The sequence below is a fragment of the Saimiri boliviensis genome, chromosome 14 (assembly GCF_048565385.1).
Source record: "Saimiri boliviensis isolate mSaiBol1 chromosome 14, mSaiBol1.pri, whole genome shotgun sequence".
Taxonomy (NCBI): Eukaryota; Metazoa; Chordata; class Mammalia; order Primates; family Cebidae; genus Saimiri; species Saimiri boliviensis.
The window spans coordinates 45,965,547-45,986,390 of NC_133462.1; the positions used below are offsets into that span (position 1 = coordinate 45,965,547).

The 20,844-nt window shown below is 56.2% G+C and overlaps 1 protein-coding gene and 1 long non-coding RNA gene across 2 annotated transcripts in view; one reads left to right on the forward strand and one right to left on the reverse strand.

The window, feature by feature from the left end:
* LOC141581055 (uncharacterized) overlaps nucleotides 1-20,844 on the forward strand; it is a 139,350-nt gene that overhangs the window by 84,723 nt on the left and 33,783 nt on the right. The window lies entirely within an intron of this gene.
* GZMM (granzyme M) lies at nucleotides 10,011-17,565 on the reverse strand. The gene is made up of 5 exons (XM_039466674.2): nucleotides 17,453-17,565; nucleotides 13,409-13,565; nucleotides 11,437-11,572; nucleotides 11,080-11,343; nucleotides 10,011-10,590 (listed from the first exon to the last, which is right to left on the reverse strand). Exons 1-5 carry the CDS (start codon nucleotides 17,505-17,507, stop codon nucleotides 10,438-10,440), a joined length of 765 nt encoding a protein of 254 aa, XP_039322608.1. The 5' UTR covers nucleotides 17,508-17,565; the 3' UTR covers nucleotides 10,011-10,437.

Sequence of the window (20,844 nt, forward strand, 5' to 3'; positions counted from 1 at the left end):
GTGAAACTCCGTCTTTCTAAAAATACAAAAAATTAGCTGGGCATGGTGGCATGTGCCTGTAATCCCAGCTACTCAGGAGGCTGAGGCAGGAGAATTGCTTGAACCCAGGAGGCGGAGGTTGCGGTGAGCCGAGATCGCGCCATTGCACTCCAGCCTGGGTAACAAGAGCGAAATTCCATCTAAAAAAAAAAAAAAAAAAAAAAAAAACCTAAATAAATAAATTAAGAAAAAAAAGGCCACGCAGTGTGTAATCACGTTTCTATGAAATGCCCAGGACAGGCCCATCCACAGACAGGGAGGGGAAGCATAGGCACCAGGGGCTGGAGAGGGGAAGGGGAGTGATGGCTGACCAGGACGGGCTGCTTTCTGGGTGATGAAATTGTTCTCAAAGTGGCCATGGTGATGATGGTTGCACAATCTGTGAAAATGCTTTAAACTATCGACCAGGTAGCTGGGCGCGGTGGCTCAGGCCTTTAATCCCAGCAGTTTGGGAGGCCGAGGTGGGTGGGTCACGAGGTCAGGAGATGGAGACCATCCTGGCTAACAAGGCGAAACCCCACCTCTACTAAAAATACAAAAAAAATCAGTCGGGCATGGTGGTGTGTACCTGCAGTTCGGGAGGCTGAGGCAGGAACATTGCTTGAACCCAGGAGGCAGAGGTTGCAGTGAGCCGACATCACACCATTGCACTCCAGCCTAGGAGTTTCACAAGGGAGTGGTGAGGTGGGTAACTGAGGGGCCAGCACAGAGTGGGCAGGGGTGGAGAAACCCCATCCAGGGAGGAAGCTGGGCCCTGTCAGGGCAGGAAGATGCAGGACAGAGGCTCAGGACTTGTAATAAAGGGGCCTGGGGCTGAGGGCTTCACTCTGGGAGACCCTCTCCCAGGGATGGCTAAGGATCGGGGGACTCAGAACTGCCCAACCCAGCGCCAAAGAGCTCCCACCTGGCAACAGGCTTGGAAGGTCCTCCGTGGGGGTCCGAAGCTACGTGCGGAATGAGGACAGACAGCGGGTGAGGCCCAGCAGGGCCAGCTGGCTTCAAAGCCCCTCCAGGGCTGTAAACAAGCACGGGGCCTGGCCCCACGCCCGCCCCCTCCTGAGCCCTCCCCTGGCAAGGCGCCAGTCTGGCCTGAGGTCAGGTCTGAGAACTGGGATCTTTGTTTACAAAATAAAGCCTGTGACTGATTTGAGACTTGAAGACCCCGTTTTCTGCTCCTTTCCCTGGAAAGCCTTTTCTGACCCACAGGCAGAGCCGGGGACTCCCCCTGCCGCCCACCCCCCCCAAAAAAAAACTCCCCTGCGCTGCTTAGTCCAAGAGTCCCTTTCTGCTTCCCAAGGAGAGGCTTTTCAGGATCACCCCTCTTAGGGTGGCCTGATTTAGCAAATAAAAATAGGAGATACCCAGTGATTAATTTTTTGTTTTTTGAGACGGAGTTTCGCTCTTGTTACCCAGGCTGGAGTGCAATGGCGCGATCTCGGCTCACCGCAACCTCCGCCTCCTGGGTTCAGGCAATTCTCCTGCCTCAGCCTCCTGAGTAGCTGGGATTACAGGCACGTGCCACCATGCCCAGCTAATTTTTTGTATTTTTAGTAGAGACGGGGTTTCACCTTGTTAACCAGGATGGTCTTGATCTCTTGACCTCTTAATCCACCCGCCTTGGCCTCCCAAAGTGCTTGGATGGCAGGTGCAGAACACCGCGCCCAACCCTTAATTTTAAAAAATTTTATTTTGCTTTGAGACTCTTGCTGTGTCACCCAAGCTGGCGTGCAGGGGCCCAATCACGGCTCAGTGCAGCCTCGACCGCCCGGGCTCCAGCGAGCCTCCCACCTCATCTACAGAGTAGCTGGGACCATGGCTGTGAGCCACCACGCTGGGCTAATTCTTACTTTGTTGCTGGGATTTCCCGCATTAGCCACCGCGCCCCATCCTGAATTTTTCCCCTTGCATTTTTCTGAGAGGCTTGGCTTTGAATTCCAGCCACTTTCCAGGTGGTTGAGACACTCCCCAGTGATTGGTGGGAGGAGTGCGGGTTTCACCCTAAGGGCACTGTATGGGTCCCCACGGGACTGACTGGCGTCCAGAAGGAGGCAGTGGCCAAGGTCAGGAACCCAGACAGGGAGGGTCCAGGCCGGGAAGAGGTCGGTCCACGAAGAGATGGGTGTGGTGGGCAGGGCAGTGACCCCCAAACGGCATGTCGCCTAGAACCTGTGAATGTGGCCCTGGGGCCTTGATGAGGCCCACTGCGGTGGCTCACGTCTGCAATCTCAGCACTTTGGGAGGCCGAGGCAGGTAGATCACCTGAGGTCAGGAGTTTGAGACCAGCCTGGCCAACATGGTGAAACTCCATCTCTACTTAAAAAAAAAAAAAAAAGGCCGGGCGCGGTGGCTCAAGCCTGTAATCCCAGCACTTTGGGAGGCCGAGGCAGGTGGATCACGAGGTCGAAAGATCGAGACCATCCTGGTCAACATGGTGAAACCCCGTCTCTACTAAAAATACAAAAAAACTAGCTGGGCGTGGTGGTGCATGCCTGTAATCCCAGCTACTTAGGAGGCTGAGGCAGGAGAATTGCCTGAGCCCAGGAGGCGGAGGTTGCGGTGAGCCGAGATCGCGCCATTGCACTCCAGCCTGGGTAACAAGAGCGAAACTCCGTCTCAAAAAAAAAAAAAAAAAAGCAAAAATTAGCCAGGCATGGTGACGGGCACCTGTAGTCCCATCTACTGGGGAGGCTGAGGCAGGAGAATCACTTGAACCTGGGAGACGGAGGTTGGAGTGAGCCGAGATCACACCACTTCACTCTGGCCTGGGCAACAGTTGGAGACTCTGTCTCAAAAAAAAAGAAAAAAGAAAAAGAAAAAGGGCCTTTATGAGGCTGGGCGTGGTGACTCACGCCTGCAATCCCAGCACTATGGGAGGTCGAGGTGGGTGGATCACCTAAGGTCAGGAGTTCAAGACCAGCCTGAACAACATGGCGAACAAACTCCATCTCCACTAAAAGTAAAAAATTAGCGGGGCGTGATGGCGCGCACCTGTAGTCCCAGCTACTCGGGAGGCTGAGACAGGAGAATCGATTGAACCCGGGAGGCGGAGGTGGTGGTGAGCCGGGATGGCACCCCTGCACTCCAGCCTGGGCAAGTGTGAAAATCCGTCTCAAAAGAAGAAAAAAGAGAAAGGGCCTTTGCAGACGTGGCTGAGTGGGGTGCTGCGAGGGGACCATCCGGGTTGCCCAGGCGACATGGGTTCTTGTCACTGGGGAAAAGAACCCAGGGGTCCCCTGGTAGGTGGAGGCAGAGACTGGGGAGGGGAGCTGCCCAAAGTTGGGAGAGGCAGGAAGGGGCCTCCCGAGCCTCCCGAGGGAGCCAAGTCCCACCCAATCTGGATTTCAGATTTCTGAGCCCCAGAACTGAGTGAGAACCAGTTTTGATTGGTTTTGCAGCTGAGGAGACCCCCTCCCGTGGGGAGGAGCTGGAATGACGGATTCCACACCTCCCTGGTGATGGAATGATGGTGCGGGGGGCGCCGAGGGTGGACGTGGCAGTTGGGGGGCCCTTCTTGGGGCAGGCCGGGTGGGCTGCAGTCCGGATGACCCCTGGAAGCAGGAGGCCGGGTCATCTGCCCAGCCAGCCAGGCACCAGGCTGGGCTTTCCGGCCGGGCGCGCCGGGGCAGAGGGAGCCGCCTTGCAGGGTCTGCAGACACAGCTGCCCTCTCACCTCCGTGGCTCCTCCCCAAGCCAGCTGGTATTTTCCGAGAAAAATGACGATTTCTACACATGGACATGAGGCTTCCATAATCCTTCTCCCCAAAACTTTTGGCCTCAGGCACGTGGGTCCTGTCTCCACGGGACTCGCAAAATGGAACCCTTCCCCTGAGCCAAAAGACAGGCCGTCCGAAAGATGAAAATAAAGGAAAAACACGACTGTCAAAAAGAGAGGTAATTCGGTCTTCCCCAAGCTTCACCAGCTGACCTCGTCTGTTTTATGGTTGTTACCACAAATAACTTAGAAACGTATCTCTTCTGGGTTTTGTTTTTCCTTTCTTTCTTTCTTTTTTTTTTTTTTTTTTTTTTTTGAGACGGAGTTTCGCTCTTGTTACCCAGGCTGGAGTGCAATGGCACAATCTTGGCTCACTGCAACCTCCGCCTCCTGGGTTCAGGCAATTCTCCTGCCTCAGCCTCCCAAGTCACTGAGATTACAGGCACATGCCACCATGCCTGGCGAATTTTTTTGTACTTTTAGTAGAGACTGGGTTTCACTGTGTTGGCCAGGCTGGTTTCGAACTTCTGATATCGTGATCAGCCCACCTCGACCTCTCAAAGTGCTGGGATTACAGCTGTGAGTCACTGTGTCCGGCAACCCTGTCTAAAAAGAAGCCACAGACGGAGGGGCCGAAGCTTCCCAGGCACCGTGTGCCCCACGAAGGATGCCAGCCTCCTGCTGCCGGTGGCCGGCCCTGTGTTTCTAAGTGCCCAGCCGCACTCACTGGGGCTGGGGTGGGGACGTCCCAGGAGGGAAACGCGGCGGAGGCACGTCTGGACTCAGAGATAAGCCATCCCCACGGGCTCCAGCTCGCCAAACACCGGCCGCTCCTCCACTGATCTCTGTCCAGTTGGAGTCACCCCAGGACCTGGTGGGTGGGAGTGGGCGGTGCCCTGTGACCTCTGGAGGAGGCTGGAGAGGAAGTTCAGCCCCTGTCTCTGAGCATTTCCGACAGGTCCACCCCACCGGGCTGGATGCTTCCTCCTCCCCAGCCTCCCTGACTGAAATCAGGGTCTCCCTTGAGGATGTCAAGGAACAATAAAAATCGCAGCCTTGGCTGGGCACAGTGGCTCACGCCTGTCATCCCAGCACTCTGGGAGGCCGAGACGGACGGATCATGAGGTCAGGGGTTCGAGACCAGCCTGAGCAACATGGTGAAACCCCATCTCTACTTAAAAATACAAAAATTAGCCAGGTGTGGTGGCGCATGCCTGTAATCCCAGCTACTCAGGAGGCTGAGGCAGGAGAATCGCTTGAACCCGGGAGGCGGAGGTTGTGGTGAGCCGGGAGCGGACCACTGCGCTCCAGCCTGGGCAACAGAGGGAGACTCCGTCTCAAAAAAAAAAAAAAGTCTGCAAGGTTCACAGCAGCCAGAGGTGGAAGCAGCTCACCCCTCCCTCGAGGGCAGTGAGTGCACAGAAGGAACATGGTCCAGCTGCAGGAGGGAAGGGCACCCCACCCCAGAACAAGAGCACCGGACCGTGCCACCAGAATGTGCTGGTCCTGCCCATGTCCAGTGGATGATTCCCAGAAACTGCAGGCTCAGGTCTGGGTCTGAACAAACGCCCTTCTGTGAGGGAAGTTCCCGGCCACGAAGGAAATCCACACCAGCAAAACACTGCACTGGGAAGAGGGTTGCTCTGGGCAGCGTTCATCACCGAGACACTTGTGGTTTTTTTTTTTTTTTTATAAAGACGGGGTTTCACCATGTTGGTCAGGCTGGTCTTGTCTTTTTGTTTTTGTTTTTGTTTTTCCTTTTTGTGGAGAACAGGGTCTTGCTATATTGCCCAGGCAGGTCTTGAACTCCTGGGCTCAAGCTATCCTCCCGCCTCTGCCTCCCTAAGAGCTGGGGATACAGGCGTGAGCCACAGCGCCCGGCATGCTTATATTTTTTTTTTGTCTTTTTGTTTTTGGTCAGGCTGGTCTTGAACTCCCGACCTCAGGTGATCCGTCCGCCTTGGCCTCCAAAGTGCTTGGATTACAGGTGTGAGACACCACGTCCAGCCTTTTTTTTTTTTTTTTGAGATGGAGTCTGGCTCTGTCATCCAGGCTGGAGTGCAGTTACGAGATCCTGGCTCACCGCAACCTCCACCTGCCGGGTTCAAACCATTCTCCTGCCTCAGCCTCCTGAGTAGTTGGTACCACAGGCACCTGCCACCAACCCACGTAATTTTTTTTTTTTTTTTAATTTTTAGTAGAGATGAGGTTTTGTCATGGTGGTCAGGGTGGTCTCCAACTCTTGGGCTCAAATGATCTACCAGCCTCGGCCTCCCAAAGTGCTGGGATTACAGGCGTGAGCCACCACACCTGGCCTTTTTATCCTTTTTTTTTTTTTTTTTTTTTTTAAATGGGCTTTCTCGACTGGGGCACTGGGAACAGGGGTGTGCCCGGTTTGTGAGGAGTGATCAGGCTGTTCACTTGTGACCCCGGGAACCTTCCACCGGTAGCCAATGTCACCATAAAAGGTTAAACATTAGGCCGAAGGTGGCGGCTCACACCTGTAATCCTTTAGGAGGCTCAGGCGGGAGGATTGCTAGAGCCCTGGAGTCCCTAAAAAAATAAAACAATGAAAAAGTTAAAGATTAAACATCCACTTGCCCCTCCCAAAAACCAGTCACTCCAGCCCAGTCGTGAGAAAAACATGACAAAGTCAGCCAGGCACGGTCGCTCCCGCCTGTAATCCAAGCACTCCCGGAGGCCGAGGTGGGCTGATCACCTGAGGTCAGGAGTTCCAGACCCGCCTGGCCAACACAGAAACCTGTTTTTCTGTTAAAGTCTTTACTAAAATCCAGACAAAATTAGCTGGGCGTGGTGGTGCCCGTCTGTGATCCCAGCTACTCAGATGGCTGAGACAAGAATTGCTTGAACCCAGGAGTCGGAGGTTGCAGTGAGCCGAGATCTCTTGCCATTTCACTCCAGCCTGGGCCCCAGAATGAGACTCCTAAAAAAAAAAAAAAAAAAAAAAAAGCCAGGCATGGTGTCTCACACCTGTAATCCCAGCGCTTTGGGAGGCCGAGGTGGGCGGATCACGAGGTGAGGGGTTCGAGACCAGCCTGAACAACATGGTGAAACCCTGTCTCTACTTAAAAATACAAAAATTAGCCGGGCGTGGTGGTGCGCACCTGTAATCCCAGGTACTCAGGAGGCTGAGGCAGGATAATTGCCTGAACCCAGGAGGCAGAGGTTGAGGTGAGCTATGAGTGTGTCATTGCACTCCAGCCTGGGCGACAGAGCCAGACTCTGTCTCAACGAAAAAAAAAAAAAAAAACCTTTGCACGACCAAAGGAAAGAAAAGCAAGAGCAGGCCCTGGCTGTTTGATGTGCAAACTCCTCTCTGGGCATTTGGATTACAGGAGAAGAAGGGGAGGGGCATCCACTGGGTCCCTTGGGGTGGGAAAGCGAGGCCAGGCTGCAGCCCACAGGCTCTACCTCCCGCAGGCCGCACTGCGTTTGCACAAAAGATGCAAAAAGTCAAGTTTCGCCACCGTGAACAGCTTCCGGGGACTCTCCTGGGTGCCACGCACCGCAGCCCTCGCCAGGGGTTCCAGGAGCACGCGTGTCTGCACGTGTCACCGCACACATGGCATCCGGCTCCATCTGCCCTCGATCTGCCCACGTTCCAAAGCGCAAGACGGGGATGTGGGGTGGGGGGACGAGGGAAGGGGGTAAAGGAGGGACGAGGGAGGGAGAAAGGCAAGGTGCAGGGGCTCATGCCTGTAATCCCAGCATTTTGGGAGGCCGAGGCGGGCAGGTCGCAAGGTCAAGAGATCGAGACCATCCTGGCCAACGCAGCCAAGCTGCGCCTCTACGAAAAATACAAAAATTAGCCGGGCGTGGTGGCGGGCAGCTGAGTCGGGAGAATGTTTGAACCTTGGCGGCGAAGGCTGCAGGGAGCTGAGATCGCCCCCTGCACTCCGGCCTGGCGACAGAGCGACAGAGCGAGCCTCTGTCTCAAAAAATTTAAAGGAGGGAGGGAGAGAGGAGAGAAGCGAAGCTGAAACAGCCCTGCCCCGGCCGGTCCGGCCACAGCCAGGTGCCTGGGGAGTCGTCCTGGGCCCCCCTCACTGGCTTCCCAGGCGGGAGGGACCCTGGAAGGGGCGAACTCGCCTGGAGCCAGTCCCCGCTGCATGGTCAGAGCCTGGGTGGTGGCCGGCCCACAGGGCTGTGGTGCGTTCGACTCCGCCGTGTTCGGAAGTGTTCCCTGTGAAATGAAAGCTTCTGCAGGAACAGGGTGGTGGTGAAACAGTCACCGCAGACGCGGAGATGCCACTCCCAGGGGCTAATCCGGATGCAGGCCCGTACCAGGGCGCACAGAGGCGGCTGCCCGCAGAGCTCCACAGGGACGGACACAGATGGAGCCGCCCACCGAAGCGCCCACAAACGCAGCAAGGCCTCCACCAGCTGGAGCGCCACCCCCGAGCGGGAGCAGGGCTCGACCCCGGAGGCCACAAGGGTGCAGCTTGAGCACGCCATGCTCTGTGGGAGACGCCAGACACAGAAGGCCATGCAGCGGGATCCCATTTCTTGAGAGGTGGCTCACTGCAACCTCTGCCTCCTGGATTTCAGTGACCCTCCTGCCTCAGCCTCCCCCACGGCTGGGATTACAGGCACCCGCCACCAGGCCCGGTTAATTCTGTATTTTTCTATGCAATGTCGCACGGGCCCATCCAGAGACAGGAAGGGGATGTGTGGGTGCCAGGGCTGGGGAGTGACGGCTGAGCAGGACGAACCTCCTTTTCGGGTGATGGGATCACGGTGAGGAGGGGCTTCCTTTCGGGGTGCTGGGATGACAGTGGGGATGGGGCCTCTTTTCGGGGTCCCAGGATGACAGTGTGGATGGGGCTTCCTTTTGGGGTGTTGGATTGACAGTGGGGATGGGGCCTTTTTTTTGGGTGCCAGGATAATGGGGACAGGGCTTCCTTTTGGGGTACTGGGATGACAGTGGGGATGGGACCTCTATTTGGGGTGCCGGGATGACAATGGGGATGGGCCTCTTTTCGGGGTGCTGGGATGACAGGTCATGGTCCATCTCTGTGAATGCACTTTACGTGCTGACTTGTTTGCTGTGAGTTACAGGCTGATTTGATAAAGCTGTTGCTAGAACAAAAGATCCCCAGATACTGTTCGGCACCGAGCCCCAGGAGCCTCTGGGGAGACCGGCCCACGCACCCCTGCTGACCCGCTGCCCCACCCAGGCCGGCCCCACGCACCCCTGCTGACCCGCCGCCCCACCCAGGTCAGCCCACGCACCCCTGCTGACCCGCTGCCCGTCCTTGCCGATGCCGCCCCCTCCTGGGAGAAGCCTTGTGAGCCACAGTCTCCCCATTTTTTTTTTTTTTTTTTTTGAGATGGAGTCTCTCTGTCGCCCAGGCTGGAGTGCAATGGCGTGATCTCTGCTCACTGCAGCCTCCGCCACCTGGGTTTAGATGATTCTCCTACTAGCTGGGATTACAGGCGCACACGACCATGCCTGCCTGATTTTTTAAAAAAATTCTTTTTTTTTTTTTTTTTTTTTTTTTTTGAGATGGAGTTTCGGCCGGGCGCGGTGGCTCAAGCCTGTAATCCCAGCACTTTGGGAGGCCGAGGCGGGTGGATCACGAGGTTGAGAGATCGAGACCAACCATGGTCAACATGGTGAAACCCCGTCTCTACTAAAAATACAAAAGATTAGCTGGGCATAGTGGCGTGTGCCTGTAATCCCAGCTACTCAGGAGGCTGAGGCAGGAGAATTGCCTGAACCCAGGAGGCGGAGGTTGCGGTGAGCCGAGATCGCGCCATTGCACTCCAGCCTGGGTAACAAGAGCAAAACTCCGTCTCAAAAAAAAAAAAAAAAAAAGAGATGGAGTTTCGCTCTTGTTACCCAGGCTGGAGTGCAATGGCGCGATCTCGGCTCACCGCAACCTCCGCCTCCTGGGTTCAAGCAATTCTCCTGCCTCAGCCTCCTGAGTAGCTGGGATTACAGGCACGTGCCACCATGCCCAGCTAATTTTTTTGTATCTTTAGTAGAGACGGGGTTTCACCATATTGACCAGGATGGTCTCGATCTCTCGACCTCGTGATCCACCCGCCTCGGCCTCCCAAAGTGCTGGGATTACAAGCTTGAGCCACCGCGCCCGGCCAAAAAATTCTTTTATATCTAGGAACACAAGGAGAACCTGGCTAATTCTTTTTTTTTTTTTTTTTTTTTTTAAAGATGGGATTTCACCATATTGGTCAGGCTGGTCTTGAACTCCTGGCCTCAGGTGATCCACCCGCCTCAGCCTCCCAAAGTGCTAGGATTACAAGCGTGAGCCACCACGCCTGGCTCATGAACCTGGCTAATTTTATTTTATTTTTTTTTAAAGACGGGGTTTCACCATGTTGGCCAGGATGGTCTTGAATTCCTGACCTCAGGTGAACCACCCGCCTCGGCCTCCAAAGTGCTGGGATTACAGGCATGAGCCACCTCGCCCAGCCATAACATCCGTTTTTAAAGCAGGGAAACAAGTCTGTCAGAGGCCACCCAGGCAGCATGGGCAGAGGTGAGCTGGACCCGGGCAGGCTCTGAGTGTTGCTTCATTATGATTTATTGGTCCCCTCCCTGCCCCTCCCACCCATTCCCCCAATTCTGCTGCACCTCCAAGGGGCAGGGTCCCCTGGAGAGAGTTGGGGGGGTCCTCATCACCCCAGGGCATCAGGCCGCATCAGCCAGTGACCCTTCTGATCCAGGGCAGGTAAGGTGCCACAGCGGTGGCCACCGGGGGCTTGAAGGTGTTGGTGCAGATCTTGGAGCTGAAGGACAGGACCCCGGCCAGCACCTGGCGTTTGCCACACACCAGGGGCCCGCCTGAGTCACCCTGTAGGGGTGCCAAGAAGCCTCAGGTTAGCCTCTGAGCCCACCCAGGGAAGCGGGCCGAGCCTATCACCCGGGGCTCAGGAGACACAGGAGCTGCTCCCAGATACGTGCGTCCCACCCCCTCCCTCTGGCCCTGTGAACTCTGCTCCTTCCTCCCACACGGTCGTCTTTGCTGGAGCACAAGCCAGGGCTGTGCTGCATCCCGATGGTCGCAAAACCTCCCTGAGCCTCAGCGTCTGTGCCTGAGAAACGGGACCCACACCAGTGCCTCCCCGCCCCGCCCACAGGGGCTGAGACTCCCCAGAGAATGGGAAGAGTCAGGGCCCGGCCCTCCCCACATTCTGCTCCCCCAGCCCCAACAGGACTCCCCAGAGACCGGGAGAGCCAGGGCCCGGCCCTCCCCCGAGGCCTGCTCCCCTCCCCTCCCCCCTCCCCCCTCCCCCCAGGCATGCCCACCTCCCCTCACCCCACCCCAGCCGGGCGCCATCACCTTGCAGGGAGCTTGGTCTTTGGAGGCAGCCGCCAGGCAGACCATGTTGGGGAAGAGGCTTCCGCTCCAGAAGCGGCTGTTGTTACACATGCGCGTGTCCAGCACCTGGACGTCCAGCTCCCGCAGCGCCCGGGCCAGGTGCCCACCCTGCCGGGTCAGCCCCCAGCCAGCCACGCTGCACCGGGCCCCCGCGGCGACCACCTGCGGCTTACCGGGCAGGGCCAGGGGCCGGATGGTCCGGCTGGGCCTCACTTTCCCTTCCAGCTGCGAGGGACAGGAAGGGGCAGGTGAGGGGGGTCGGGCCGGCGGCGGGGGACGGTGGGGTGCTGAGCTCTCCCACCGCCCAGCCCCGCGCACCTTAAGCAGAGCGAGGTCATTCTCCAGGGCAGGGGGCGGCCTGTAGCGAGGGTGCTGGACGATGGACTTGATGTGGAAGGTGAGGCCGGGGCCGTCCAGGGCGTGCAGCCCCAGCACCAACCTCAGCCCGGCCGTCCTGAGGACAGAGGAGATCAGGGTGCTGCTGCCTGGCCCACCATGGACGACTCCATCCACGGCCATCACTCACGGCCGCAGCCTGTCACAGGCCTTGGCTCTCACCAGCCCTTCCTTGTGTCTTTTCGACCCACCTCCTCCAGGAAGCCCTCTCTGCTCTCACCCCTGCCCCAGACTTCTGCCCGGCCCTGGCCCCAGGCAAGAGCTGTGTGTCTGAAAATGCCAACCCCAAACCTGCCGCCTCACGAAAACCAGCCCTGGGAACTTCCTTCACGTGGGGCCCCAGGCTCAGCCACAGTGATCTGCACAGTTTGGCATGTGTCAATCCTCCTAACCGTGCCCAAACTATAGAGAGCCAAGCTCACTTTCCACGGGACTGAGGGCTCAATCCTTGCGACTTTGATAGAGGGGCTTTCTGGCATGCGGCAGAGCTGGGAGGCAGTCACAACGCACTCCGTCCACACCAGGAAGTGGATGTCCTCACACAGGAGGCTCCAGAGCGCCTCCTGTGAGCACCTGGATCAAGCCACACCTGAAGCTGGACGTCCTCCTAGACTTTTAAGTTACAAAAGCTGGCAGATCCCTTTTAGTTATTTTGACCATCTTGACCTGGGCTGTGTAGGACTGGCCAGTCCTGAGGTCAGGCAGCTCTGGGCTGTGTATGACTGGCCAGTACTGAGGTAAAACAACTGCAGGATGGGTCATTTAGTGGCTTCCCAATTCTGGGGAACCAGGTCAATTCCTGCACCACCCTCAAAGGCCCGCTTCGTCCTCCTGGCATCAGGTGGCGAACACCCCACCTGACCCTCCTTCCCCAGTGCAGAGTTCCCAAAGTTGTATCCATCAGCAGGTGAGTGGACAGACACAACCTGCTCCGTCCACACCAGGACCGTGGCTCAGCCGTGGAAGGATCCAGGCTCAGACACAACCCACTCCGTCCACACCAGGACTGTGACTCAGCCATGACAGGATTCAGGCTCAGACAAAACCCGCTCCGTCCACACTGGGACTGCAGCTCAGCCGTGGAAGGTTCCAGGCTCGGACACAACCCACTCCATCCACACCAGGACCGTGGCTCAGCTGTGGAAGGATCCAGGCTCAGACACAACCTGCTCCGTCCACACCAGGACTGTGACTCAGCCATGACAGGATCTAGGCTCAAACACAACCCACTCTGTCCACACTGGGACTGTGGCTCAGCCGTGGAAGGATCCAGGCTGAGACACAACCCACTCCATCCACACCAGGACCGTGGCTCAGCCATAACAGGATTCAGGCTCAGACACAACCCGCTCCATCCATACCAGGACCATGGCTCAGCTGTAACAGGATCCAGGCTCAGACACAACCCACTCCGTCCACACTGGGACTGTGGCTCAGCCGTGGAAGGATCCAGGCTGGGACAGAACCCACTCCATCCACCCAGGACCGTGGCTCAGCCATGGAAGGATCCAGGCTGAGACACAACCCACTCCGTCCACACCAGGACCGTGGCTCAGCCACAACAGGATCCAGGCTGAGACACAATCCGCTCCGTCTACACTGGGACTGTGGCTCAGCCGTAACAGGATCCAGGCTCAGACACAACCCGCTCCGTCCACACCAGGACCGTGGCTCAGCTGTGGAAGGATCCAGGCTCTGCCAGTGCCTCTTGCTGAGAGTAGACCTTCTCCAGGAGTCCCACAGCCGCAGGTCACTTAGACTTGCCTAGGCTGTCACCGGGAGGGGAGGGGCTCCCACAATTGGCCTAAATCTACCAGAACCCACCCTCTGTGGAGAATGGGGGCCGTGGGATGGATCCCTCGGACCCCTGGGGTGGGTGGGGCAGGGTACTCACCCCTGGGCCAGGCAGTGTGCGGCCGTCAGCACCCATTTCGGGTGCAGCAGGACCCCCCCGCACAGGTGGGAGCCGTTCCTCTGCAGCGAGGCCATGTATGGGCGTGAGTGGGGGGCCACCTCCCGGCCCCCGATGATCTGGGCTGCAAAGGAGCTGCCTGCCGGGGCGGGGAAGAAGAGCCAGGTTGGGGCTGCGTGTTCCCACCCCTGCTGAGACTGTCCTTGTCCAGCTCAGAAGACCCTGAACAGATGCGCCACCTTGATGACAACCCCAGTGTTCCCTGAAACTTCCAGGCTGACATGTGGGGGCGGCCCTTGGTCCCTCCCATCACCCCCCACCCTCCCAACCCCCTCTCCAGGACCTCCCCAGGACCCATTGGGCCCCACAGCCAGAGGAGTCCTTCAAAATGTGCATCAGGCCAGGTGCAGGTGGCCTGTGGTCCCAGAACTTTGGGAAGGTAAGGAGGGAGGGTCACTCAAGGCCAGGAGTTCAAGACCAGCCTGGGCAACACAGCAAGACCCGGTCTCTACAAAACCTTTATTTATTTTTTTGAGACGGAGTCTTGCTGTTGTTGCCCGGGCTGGAGTGCAGTGGCACGATCTCAGCTCACCGCAACCTCTGCCTCCCGGGTTCAAGTGATTCTCTTCACTCAGCCTCCTGAGTAGCTGGGACTACAGACGCACAACACCATGCCTGGCTAATTTTTGTATTTTTAGTAGAGATGAGGTTTCACTATGTTGGCCAGGCTGGTCTCAAACTCCTGACCTCAGGCAATCCATCTACCTCAGCCTCACAGGCATGAGCCACTGTGCCCAGCTTCTCCACAAAAAAAATTTTTTTGAGGCAGAGTTTTGCTTTTATTGCCCAGGCTGGAGTGCAGTGACACAATCTCGGCTCACCGCAACCTCCGCCTCCTGGGTTCAAGCGATTCTCCTGCCTCAGCGCCCCGAGTAGCTGCGATTACAGGCACGCACCGCCACGCCCAGCTAATTTTTCGTATTTTTAGTAGAGACGGGGTTTCACCATGTTGACCAGGATGGTCTCAATCTCTTGACCTTGTGATCCACCCGCCTTGGACTCCGAAAGTGCTGGGATTATGGGTGTGAGCCACCGAGCCCGGCTCTATTTTCCTTTTTTTGAGATAGGGTCTTGCCCTGTTGCCCTGGCTGGAGTGCCATGCAGTGATCTCAGCTCACCACAACCTCAGCCTCCCAGGTTCAAGCAATTCTCCTGCCTCAGCCTCCCTGTGATTACAGGCTCATGCCACAATGTCCAGCTAATATTTGTATTTTTAGTAGAGACAGGGTTTCACCATGTTGGTCAGGCTGGTCTTGAACTCCTGACCTTGTGGTTCACCTGTCTCGGCCTCCCAAAGTGCTGGGATTACAGGTGTGAGCCACCATGCCTGACCAAAAAAACTTTTTAAACACTTAACCGGGTGTGGTTGTGGGTGCCTGTGGTCCCAGCTACTCAGGAGGCTGAGGCAGGAGAATCGCTGGAGCCTGGGGGTGGAGGCTGCGGTGAACCAAGATGGTGCCATTGCACTCCGTCTCAAAATAAATAAGCAAAAACTGGATTCTCACCAGCAGAGAAACAGTCTCCTCAAACACTGTGGGTAGGAATGTGAGGCAGGGCAGCCACCCACGAAGTTCTTCAAACGTGAAGTCAGAGCCACCTCGTGGAATGTTTGGATTGCAGGCGTAAGCCACCTGGCCGGGCAAGAAGTGTATTCTTTTAAAAAAAAAAAAAAAAAATTTCTGCAGGCCGGGTGCAGTGGCTCACGCCTGTAATCCCAGCACTTTGGGAGGCTGAGGTGGGCGGATCACGAGGTCAAGAGATAAAGACTATCCTGGTCAACATGGTGAAACCCCGTCTCTACTAAAAATACAAAAATTAGCTGGGCATGGTGGGGCGTGCCTGTAATCCCAGCTACTCAGGAGGCTGAGGCAGAATTGCCTGAACCCAGGAGGCGGAGGTTGCGTTGAGCTGAACCCAGGAGGCGGAGGTTTCATTGAGCCGAGATCGCACCATTGCGCTCCAGCCTGGGTAACAAGAGCGAAACTCTGTCTCAAAAAAAAAAAAAAATTCTGCTTCATTATCAATGCTGAAGTGTACTCTTTAAATAGAGGAATAGTGCATGAATTATTTCCCAATAATTAAAAAATTATTTTAAACCAATCATGAATTTAAAAGGATCGATTTTATAACCTAATGCAAATCAGACCAAAATCTCCCTCCAATTCCCCATCATGCTTTAGAAATCCACCCCCAACTTAGGGGCAAGGTGCCGTGTGGCTCACGCCTGTAATCCCAGCACTTTGGGAGGCCGAGGTGGGTGGATCACTTGAGGTCAGGAGTTCTAGACCAACCTGAACAACGTGGTGAAACCCTGTCTCTGCCAAACATACAAAAATTAGCTGGGCGTGTTGGTGAGCGCCTGTAATCCCAGTTGCTCGGGAAGCTGTGGCAGGAGAATCACTTGAACTCAGGAGACGGAAGTTGCAGTAGGCTGAGACCACACCACTGTACTCCAGTCTGGGCAACAAGAGTGAAACTCCATCTCAAAAACAAAAAACACCCACTGATGACCCCCAAGCCCCACGTGGCCCTGCTCACTGCCTCTCTGTCCCCCCTGCTAGGCCTGCAAGCCGCCCGCACCCACCTAGCTGCCTGCTCGCCTACCCACCCCCTGCCCGGCTTCCTCCCTCGGTTTCTGCACCTCTCCCCGCAGAGGCCCCCCAGCCGCCCTCTGGCCCTCTCTGCCAGCCTCCTAGCACCGGCCCCTCCGAGACTGTGGCCTGTCTCTCCCAGGCAGACAGGAGGGCAGACCCCAGGCCTGTATCGGCTACAGCAGGCCTAGGACAGTGCATGGACTGCAAATACGGAGGGATACCCAGCAGGAAGGAAGAAGAGGAGGCGGGACAGAGGGAGGAAGGAAGGAGGGATGGGAGAAAGGAGGGAAGGAGGGAGAGATGGTGGGTGGATGGGAGCAAGAAGGAATGGATGATGGAGGAAAGGAAGGAGGGGTGAAGGGAGGGAAGCAGGGAGGGATGATGGACCCATGGGAGGAAAAAAGAAGAATGGGCCGGGTGTGGTGGCTCACACCTGTAATCCAAGCACTCTGGAGGCCAAGGCGGGTGGATCACCTGAGGTCGGGAGTTCAAGGCCAGCCTGACCAACACGGTGAAACCCCCGTCTTAAAAAAAAAAAAAAGGCGGCCGGGCGCGGTGGCTCAAGCCTGTAATCCCAGCACTTTGGGAGGCCGAGGCGGGTGGATCACGAGGTTAAGAGATCGAGACCATCCCGGTCAACATGGTGAAACCCCGTCTCTACTAAAAATACAAAAAATTAGCTGGGCATGTTGGCATGTGCCTGTCATCCCAGCTACTCAGGAGGCTGAGGCAGGAGAATTGCCTGAACCCAGGAGGCAGAGGTTGCGGTGAGCCGAGATTGCGCCATTGCACTCCAGCCTGGACAACAAGAGCGAAACTCCATCTCAAAATAATAATAATAAAAAAAATAAAAAGAAGAATGGGAGGATGATGGATGGCTGATGGATGAATGGCTGGCTCTCTACCTCCACCCATCTGCTTAGGTCCCCAGCTCACCAAGGAGCCCCCCTCACCCAGTCCAGCCAGCGCGGGAACCACCGCCCACCTCCCTCCTCTCTCACTGCCGGGCACCTAGTCCCAGCCAAGCCTTCGGTTACAGGAGGCAGCCGGCGGAGCTCTGCACTCCCAGCTGGGCAGTCCTAGGTGGGGCATTTCCTAGCTGGGCCTCAGTTTCCTCTCTGCACCTCGGGTGTGATGGAGGAAGGACGAGGTGAGTGGGTGGATGGCCGTACTTCCCAATGCTCCTGGAACGCCAGCTCGGGGTGAAGTGTGAGGAGCTTGGGACGCCCCTGGCCTGTCTCCCCTCCAAGCAATGACGAATCTCCACTCTTACGTCCAGGATGCTGCCACCCACGCCCAACCCCCCATCCAGGGACCCCCCCCCCAAGAGCTCTGGGCCTCAGTATCCCCCTGCACTCTGGCTCCCACTCACCTGTCAACAGGGCCTCCAGCGCCAACACCAGCAGTGAAGACATGCAGGCCTCCATGCCGCTGCAGAGACCCAGCACGTGTGCCAGCAACCCCCCAACCCTGTCCCAATGGCTTCCTGTGGGGGAGGTGACAGTCACAGCTCCACCCACAGCCACACACCCAAAACCCCTCCACCCATGAGCACGTTAGAAAGTGTTTCTCAAACAGGACTCAAGATGAAGCCACACGACCATGATCACACCTGAAAAACTACCAACATTTTATTTTTTTTTTTTTTGAGACTGAGTTTCGCTCGTTACCCAGGCTGGAGTGCAATGGCGCTATCTTGGCTCACTGCAACCTCCACCTCCCGAGTTCGAGAGATTCTCCTGCCTCTGCCTCCCGAGTAGCTGGGATTATAGGCATGCACCACCACACCCGGCTAATTTTTGGGGTTTTTTTTAGTAGATATGGGGTTTCACCATCTTGGCCAGGCTGGTCTCAAACTCTTGACCTCAGGTGATCTGCCTGCCTTGGTCTCCCAAAGTGCTGAGATTACAGGCGTGAGATGTGTGGCTAATTTTAAAATTACTTGTAGAGACAGGGTTACGCCACATCGCCCAGGCTGGTCCTGAGCTTAGCTCAAGCAATTCCTCTGCCTTAGCCTCCCAAAATGTTGGGGTTACGGGAGTGAGCCACCGCACCCAGCCGTTGACAAATTTCTGATGTTTAATATAAAGTGTTGTTTATCTATCAGTAAGTTTTTTTTTTTTTTTTTTTAAAGATGGAGTTTCACCATGATGGCCAGGCTGGTCTTGAATTCCTGACCTCAGGTGATCCACCCACCTCGACCTCCCAAAGTGCTAGGATTACAGGCGTGAGCCCCAGCGCCCCAGCCGAGTTTTTTCTTTGCCCCTTTTCTGTTATTGTGATAAAACATGCAGAGAATGTCCTTCATGGCTGGACCAGTGGCTCATGCCTGTAATCCCAGCACTTTGGGAGGCCGAGGCGGGTGGATCACAAGGTCAAGACATCGAGACCAGCCTGGCCAACATGGTGAAACCCGGTCTCTACTAAAAAATACAAAAAAATCAGCGGGCATGGTGGTAGGTGCCTGTAGTACCAGCTCCTTGGGAGGCTGAGGCCGGAGAATCACTTGAACCTGGGAGGCGGAGGTTGCGGTGAGCAGAGATCACACCACTGCTCTCCAGCCTGAGGGACAGAGCACACTGTGTTTATCCAGTCACCGGGGGACGGGTATTTGGGCTGTTTCAGCTTTTGGTTTTCATGAGTAGTAATACTGGCCGGAGGTGGTGGCTCACATCTGTAATCCCAGCACTTTGGGAGACAGGCAGGATTGCTTGAGCCCAGGGGGTCGACGCTGCAGTGAGCCGTGATTGTGCCATTGCACTCCACCCGGACAACAGAGCAAGACCCTGTGTGAAAAATAAGTAACTTCTAAGAATTAAAGGAGCGGTGGCCGGAAGAAATTGATCAGCAAAGGCTGCCCTCACCTGCCATGCTCTGGGGCCTGGGAGCTCCCACCAGTAGCGTGAAGCCGGGTGGGTTTAAGGAGCACAGCCGTTCAGAGTGCACTCACATTTCTGCCTCATTCAATCCTCACAACCCGGGAGGAAGGCCCATCAGTGTCAGCGTGACCAGACCTAGCAACTAAAGATAGGGGTGCCCAGTAAAATTTGTATTTCACACAGACGACAAGTGAAGTTTTAGGGTACGCAGCAAATAGGGTGGCAAAAAGAGTAAACACCATGAGGCTGGGCACGGTGGCTCCCGCCTGTAGCCCCAGCACTTCTGGAGGCTGAGATGGGAGGATCGCTGGAGCCCAGGCTGAGACTCCAGTGAGCTATGATCGTGCCACTGCACTCCAGCCGGGGTGACACAGCAAGACCCTGTATCAAGAAATAAAAGTAGCCGGGCGCGGTGGCTCAAGCCTGTAATCCCAGCACTTTGGGAGGCCGAGGCGGGTGGATCACAAGGTCAAGAGATCGAGACCATCCTGGTCAACATAGTGAAACCCCGTCTCTACTAAAAATACAAAAAATTAGCTGGGCATGGTTGTGCGTGCCTGTAATCCCAGCTACTCAGGAGGCTGAGACAGGAGAATTGCCTGAACCCAGGAGGCGGAGGTTGCGGTGAGCCGAGATCACGCCATTGCACTCCAGCCTGGGTAACAAGAGCGAAACTCCGGCTCAAAAAAAAAAAAAAGAAAAGAAATAAAAGTGTAAAACCAGATGGGGCCACATAGCAAGGTCTGTTTCTATGATAAATATATGTATATGTGGCCAGGCATGGTGGCTCAGGCCTGTAATCCCAGCACTGTGGGAGGCCAAGCCAGGTGGATCAACTGAGGTCAGGAGTTCGAAACCAGCCTGATCAACATGGTGAAACCCTGTCTCTACTAAAAATACAAAAATTAGCTGGGCGTGGTGGCACCTGCCTATAGTCCCAGCTACTCGGGAGGCTGAAACGGGAAAATCTCTTGAACCCAGGAGAGGTGGAGGTTGCAGTGAGCCGAGATCACACCACTGCACTCCAGCCTGGGCAACAGAGCAAGACTGTCTCAAAAAAATAAATAAAAGCAGGCTAGGTGCAGTGGTTCTCACTTGTAACCCGAGCACTTTGGGAGGCCGAGGGAGGTGGATCACCAGAGGTCAGGAGTTCGAGACCAGCCTTACATGGAGAAACCCCATCTCTACTAAAAATACAAAATTAGCTAGGCGTGGTGGTACATGCCTGTAATACCAGCTAGTCGGGAGGCTGAGGCAGGAGAATCGCTTGAATCTGGGAGGTGGAGGTTGCAGTGAGCTGAGATGACACCACTGCACTCCAGCCTGGGCAGCAAGAGTGAAACTCAGTCTCAAAAAGCAGCTAGGGACTATCCTGAAAATTGGGTGTGGCTGTGCCAATAAAACTTTATTCACAACAGGGGCGGACACCAGGTGTGGTCCTGAGGGCCTCTCATGCCTCTGGCTGGCCTGAGAACACCAGGCCGGTGGTGCAGTCAGGTGACACCACCCTGGGTCCTTCAAGTGGACTAGGCACAGTGGCGTGGCGCGGCCTGGAGCCGGGAGAGGTGAGGCCGGCCATCTTGTCTGCCCCCGTAACGGTGGAATGTGTCGGTACCCGCAGGGTAACACACCTGGGCTCCCGTGCAGGGCTCACTGCTTAGCAGCACCGCAGTGCCCCGTGGACGAGGTAAACTGGACGGACGGCTTACACCGGGAGCAACGGAGGCAGTGGGGCCCACCATCAAGCCAGACTCCCCTCAAACCCACATCAGACAGGCCGGGCGGTGGCCTGGGTCTAAGACAAGCCAGAAATGTGAGCCCAGGAAAAGGGATGTGGCGTCTGCCAAGGTGCAGCCAGGGTGCAGCTCAGAAGCCACAGGACAGG

Excerpts from the sequence above, each read along its gene's own strand:
- GZMM (XM_039466674.2), bottom strand. The coding sequence starts at position 17,507 with ATGGAGGCCTGCATGTCTTCACTGCTGGTGTTGGCGCTGGAGGCCCTG. Across the intron at positions 11,573-13,408 it reads GCACACTGCCTGGCCCAGGG|GACGGCCGGGCTGAGGTTGG; the intron begins GTGAGTACCCTG and ends CTCTGTCCTCAG. Across the intron at positions 11,344-11,436 it reads ATGACCTCGCTCTGCTTAAG|CTGGAAGGGAAAGTGAGGCC; the intron begins GTGCGCGGGGCT and ends TGTCCCTCGCAG.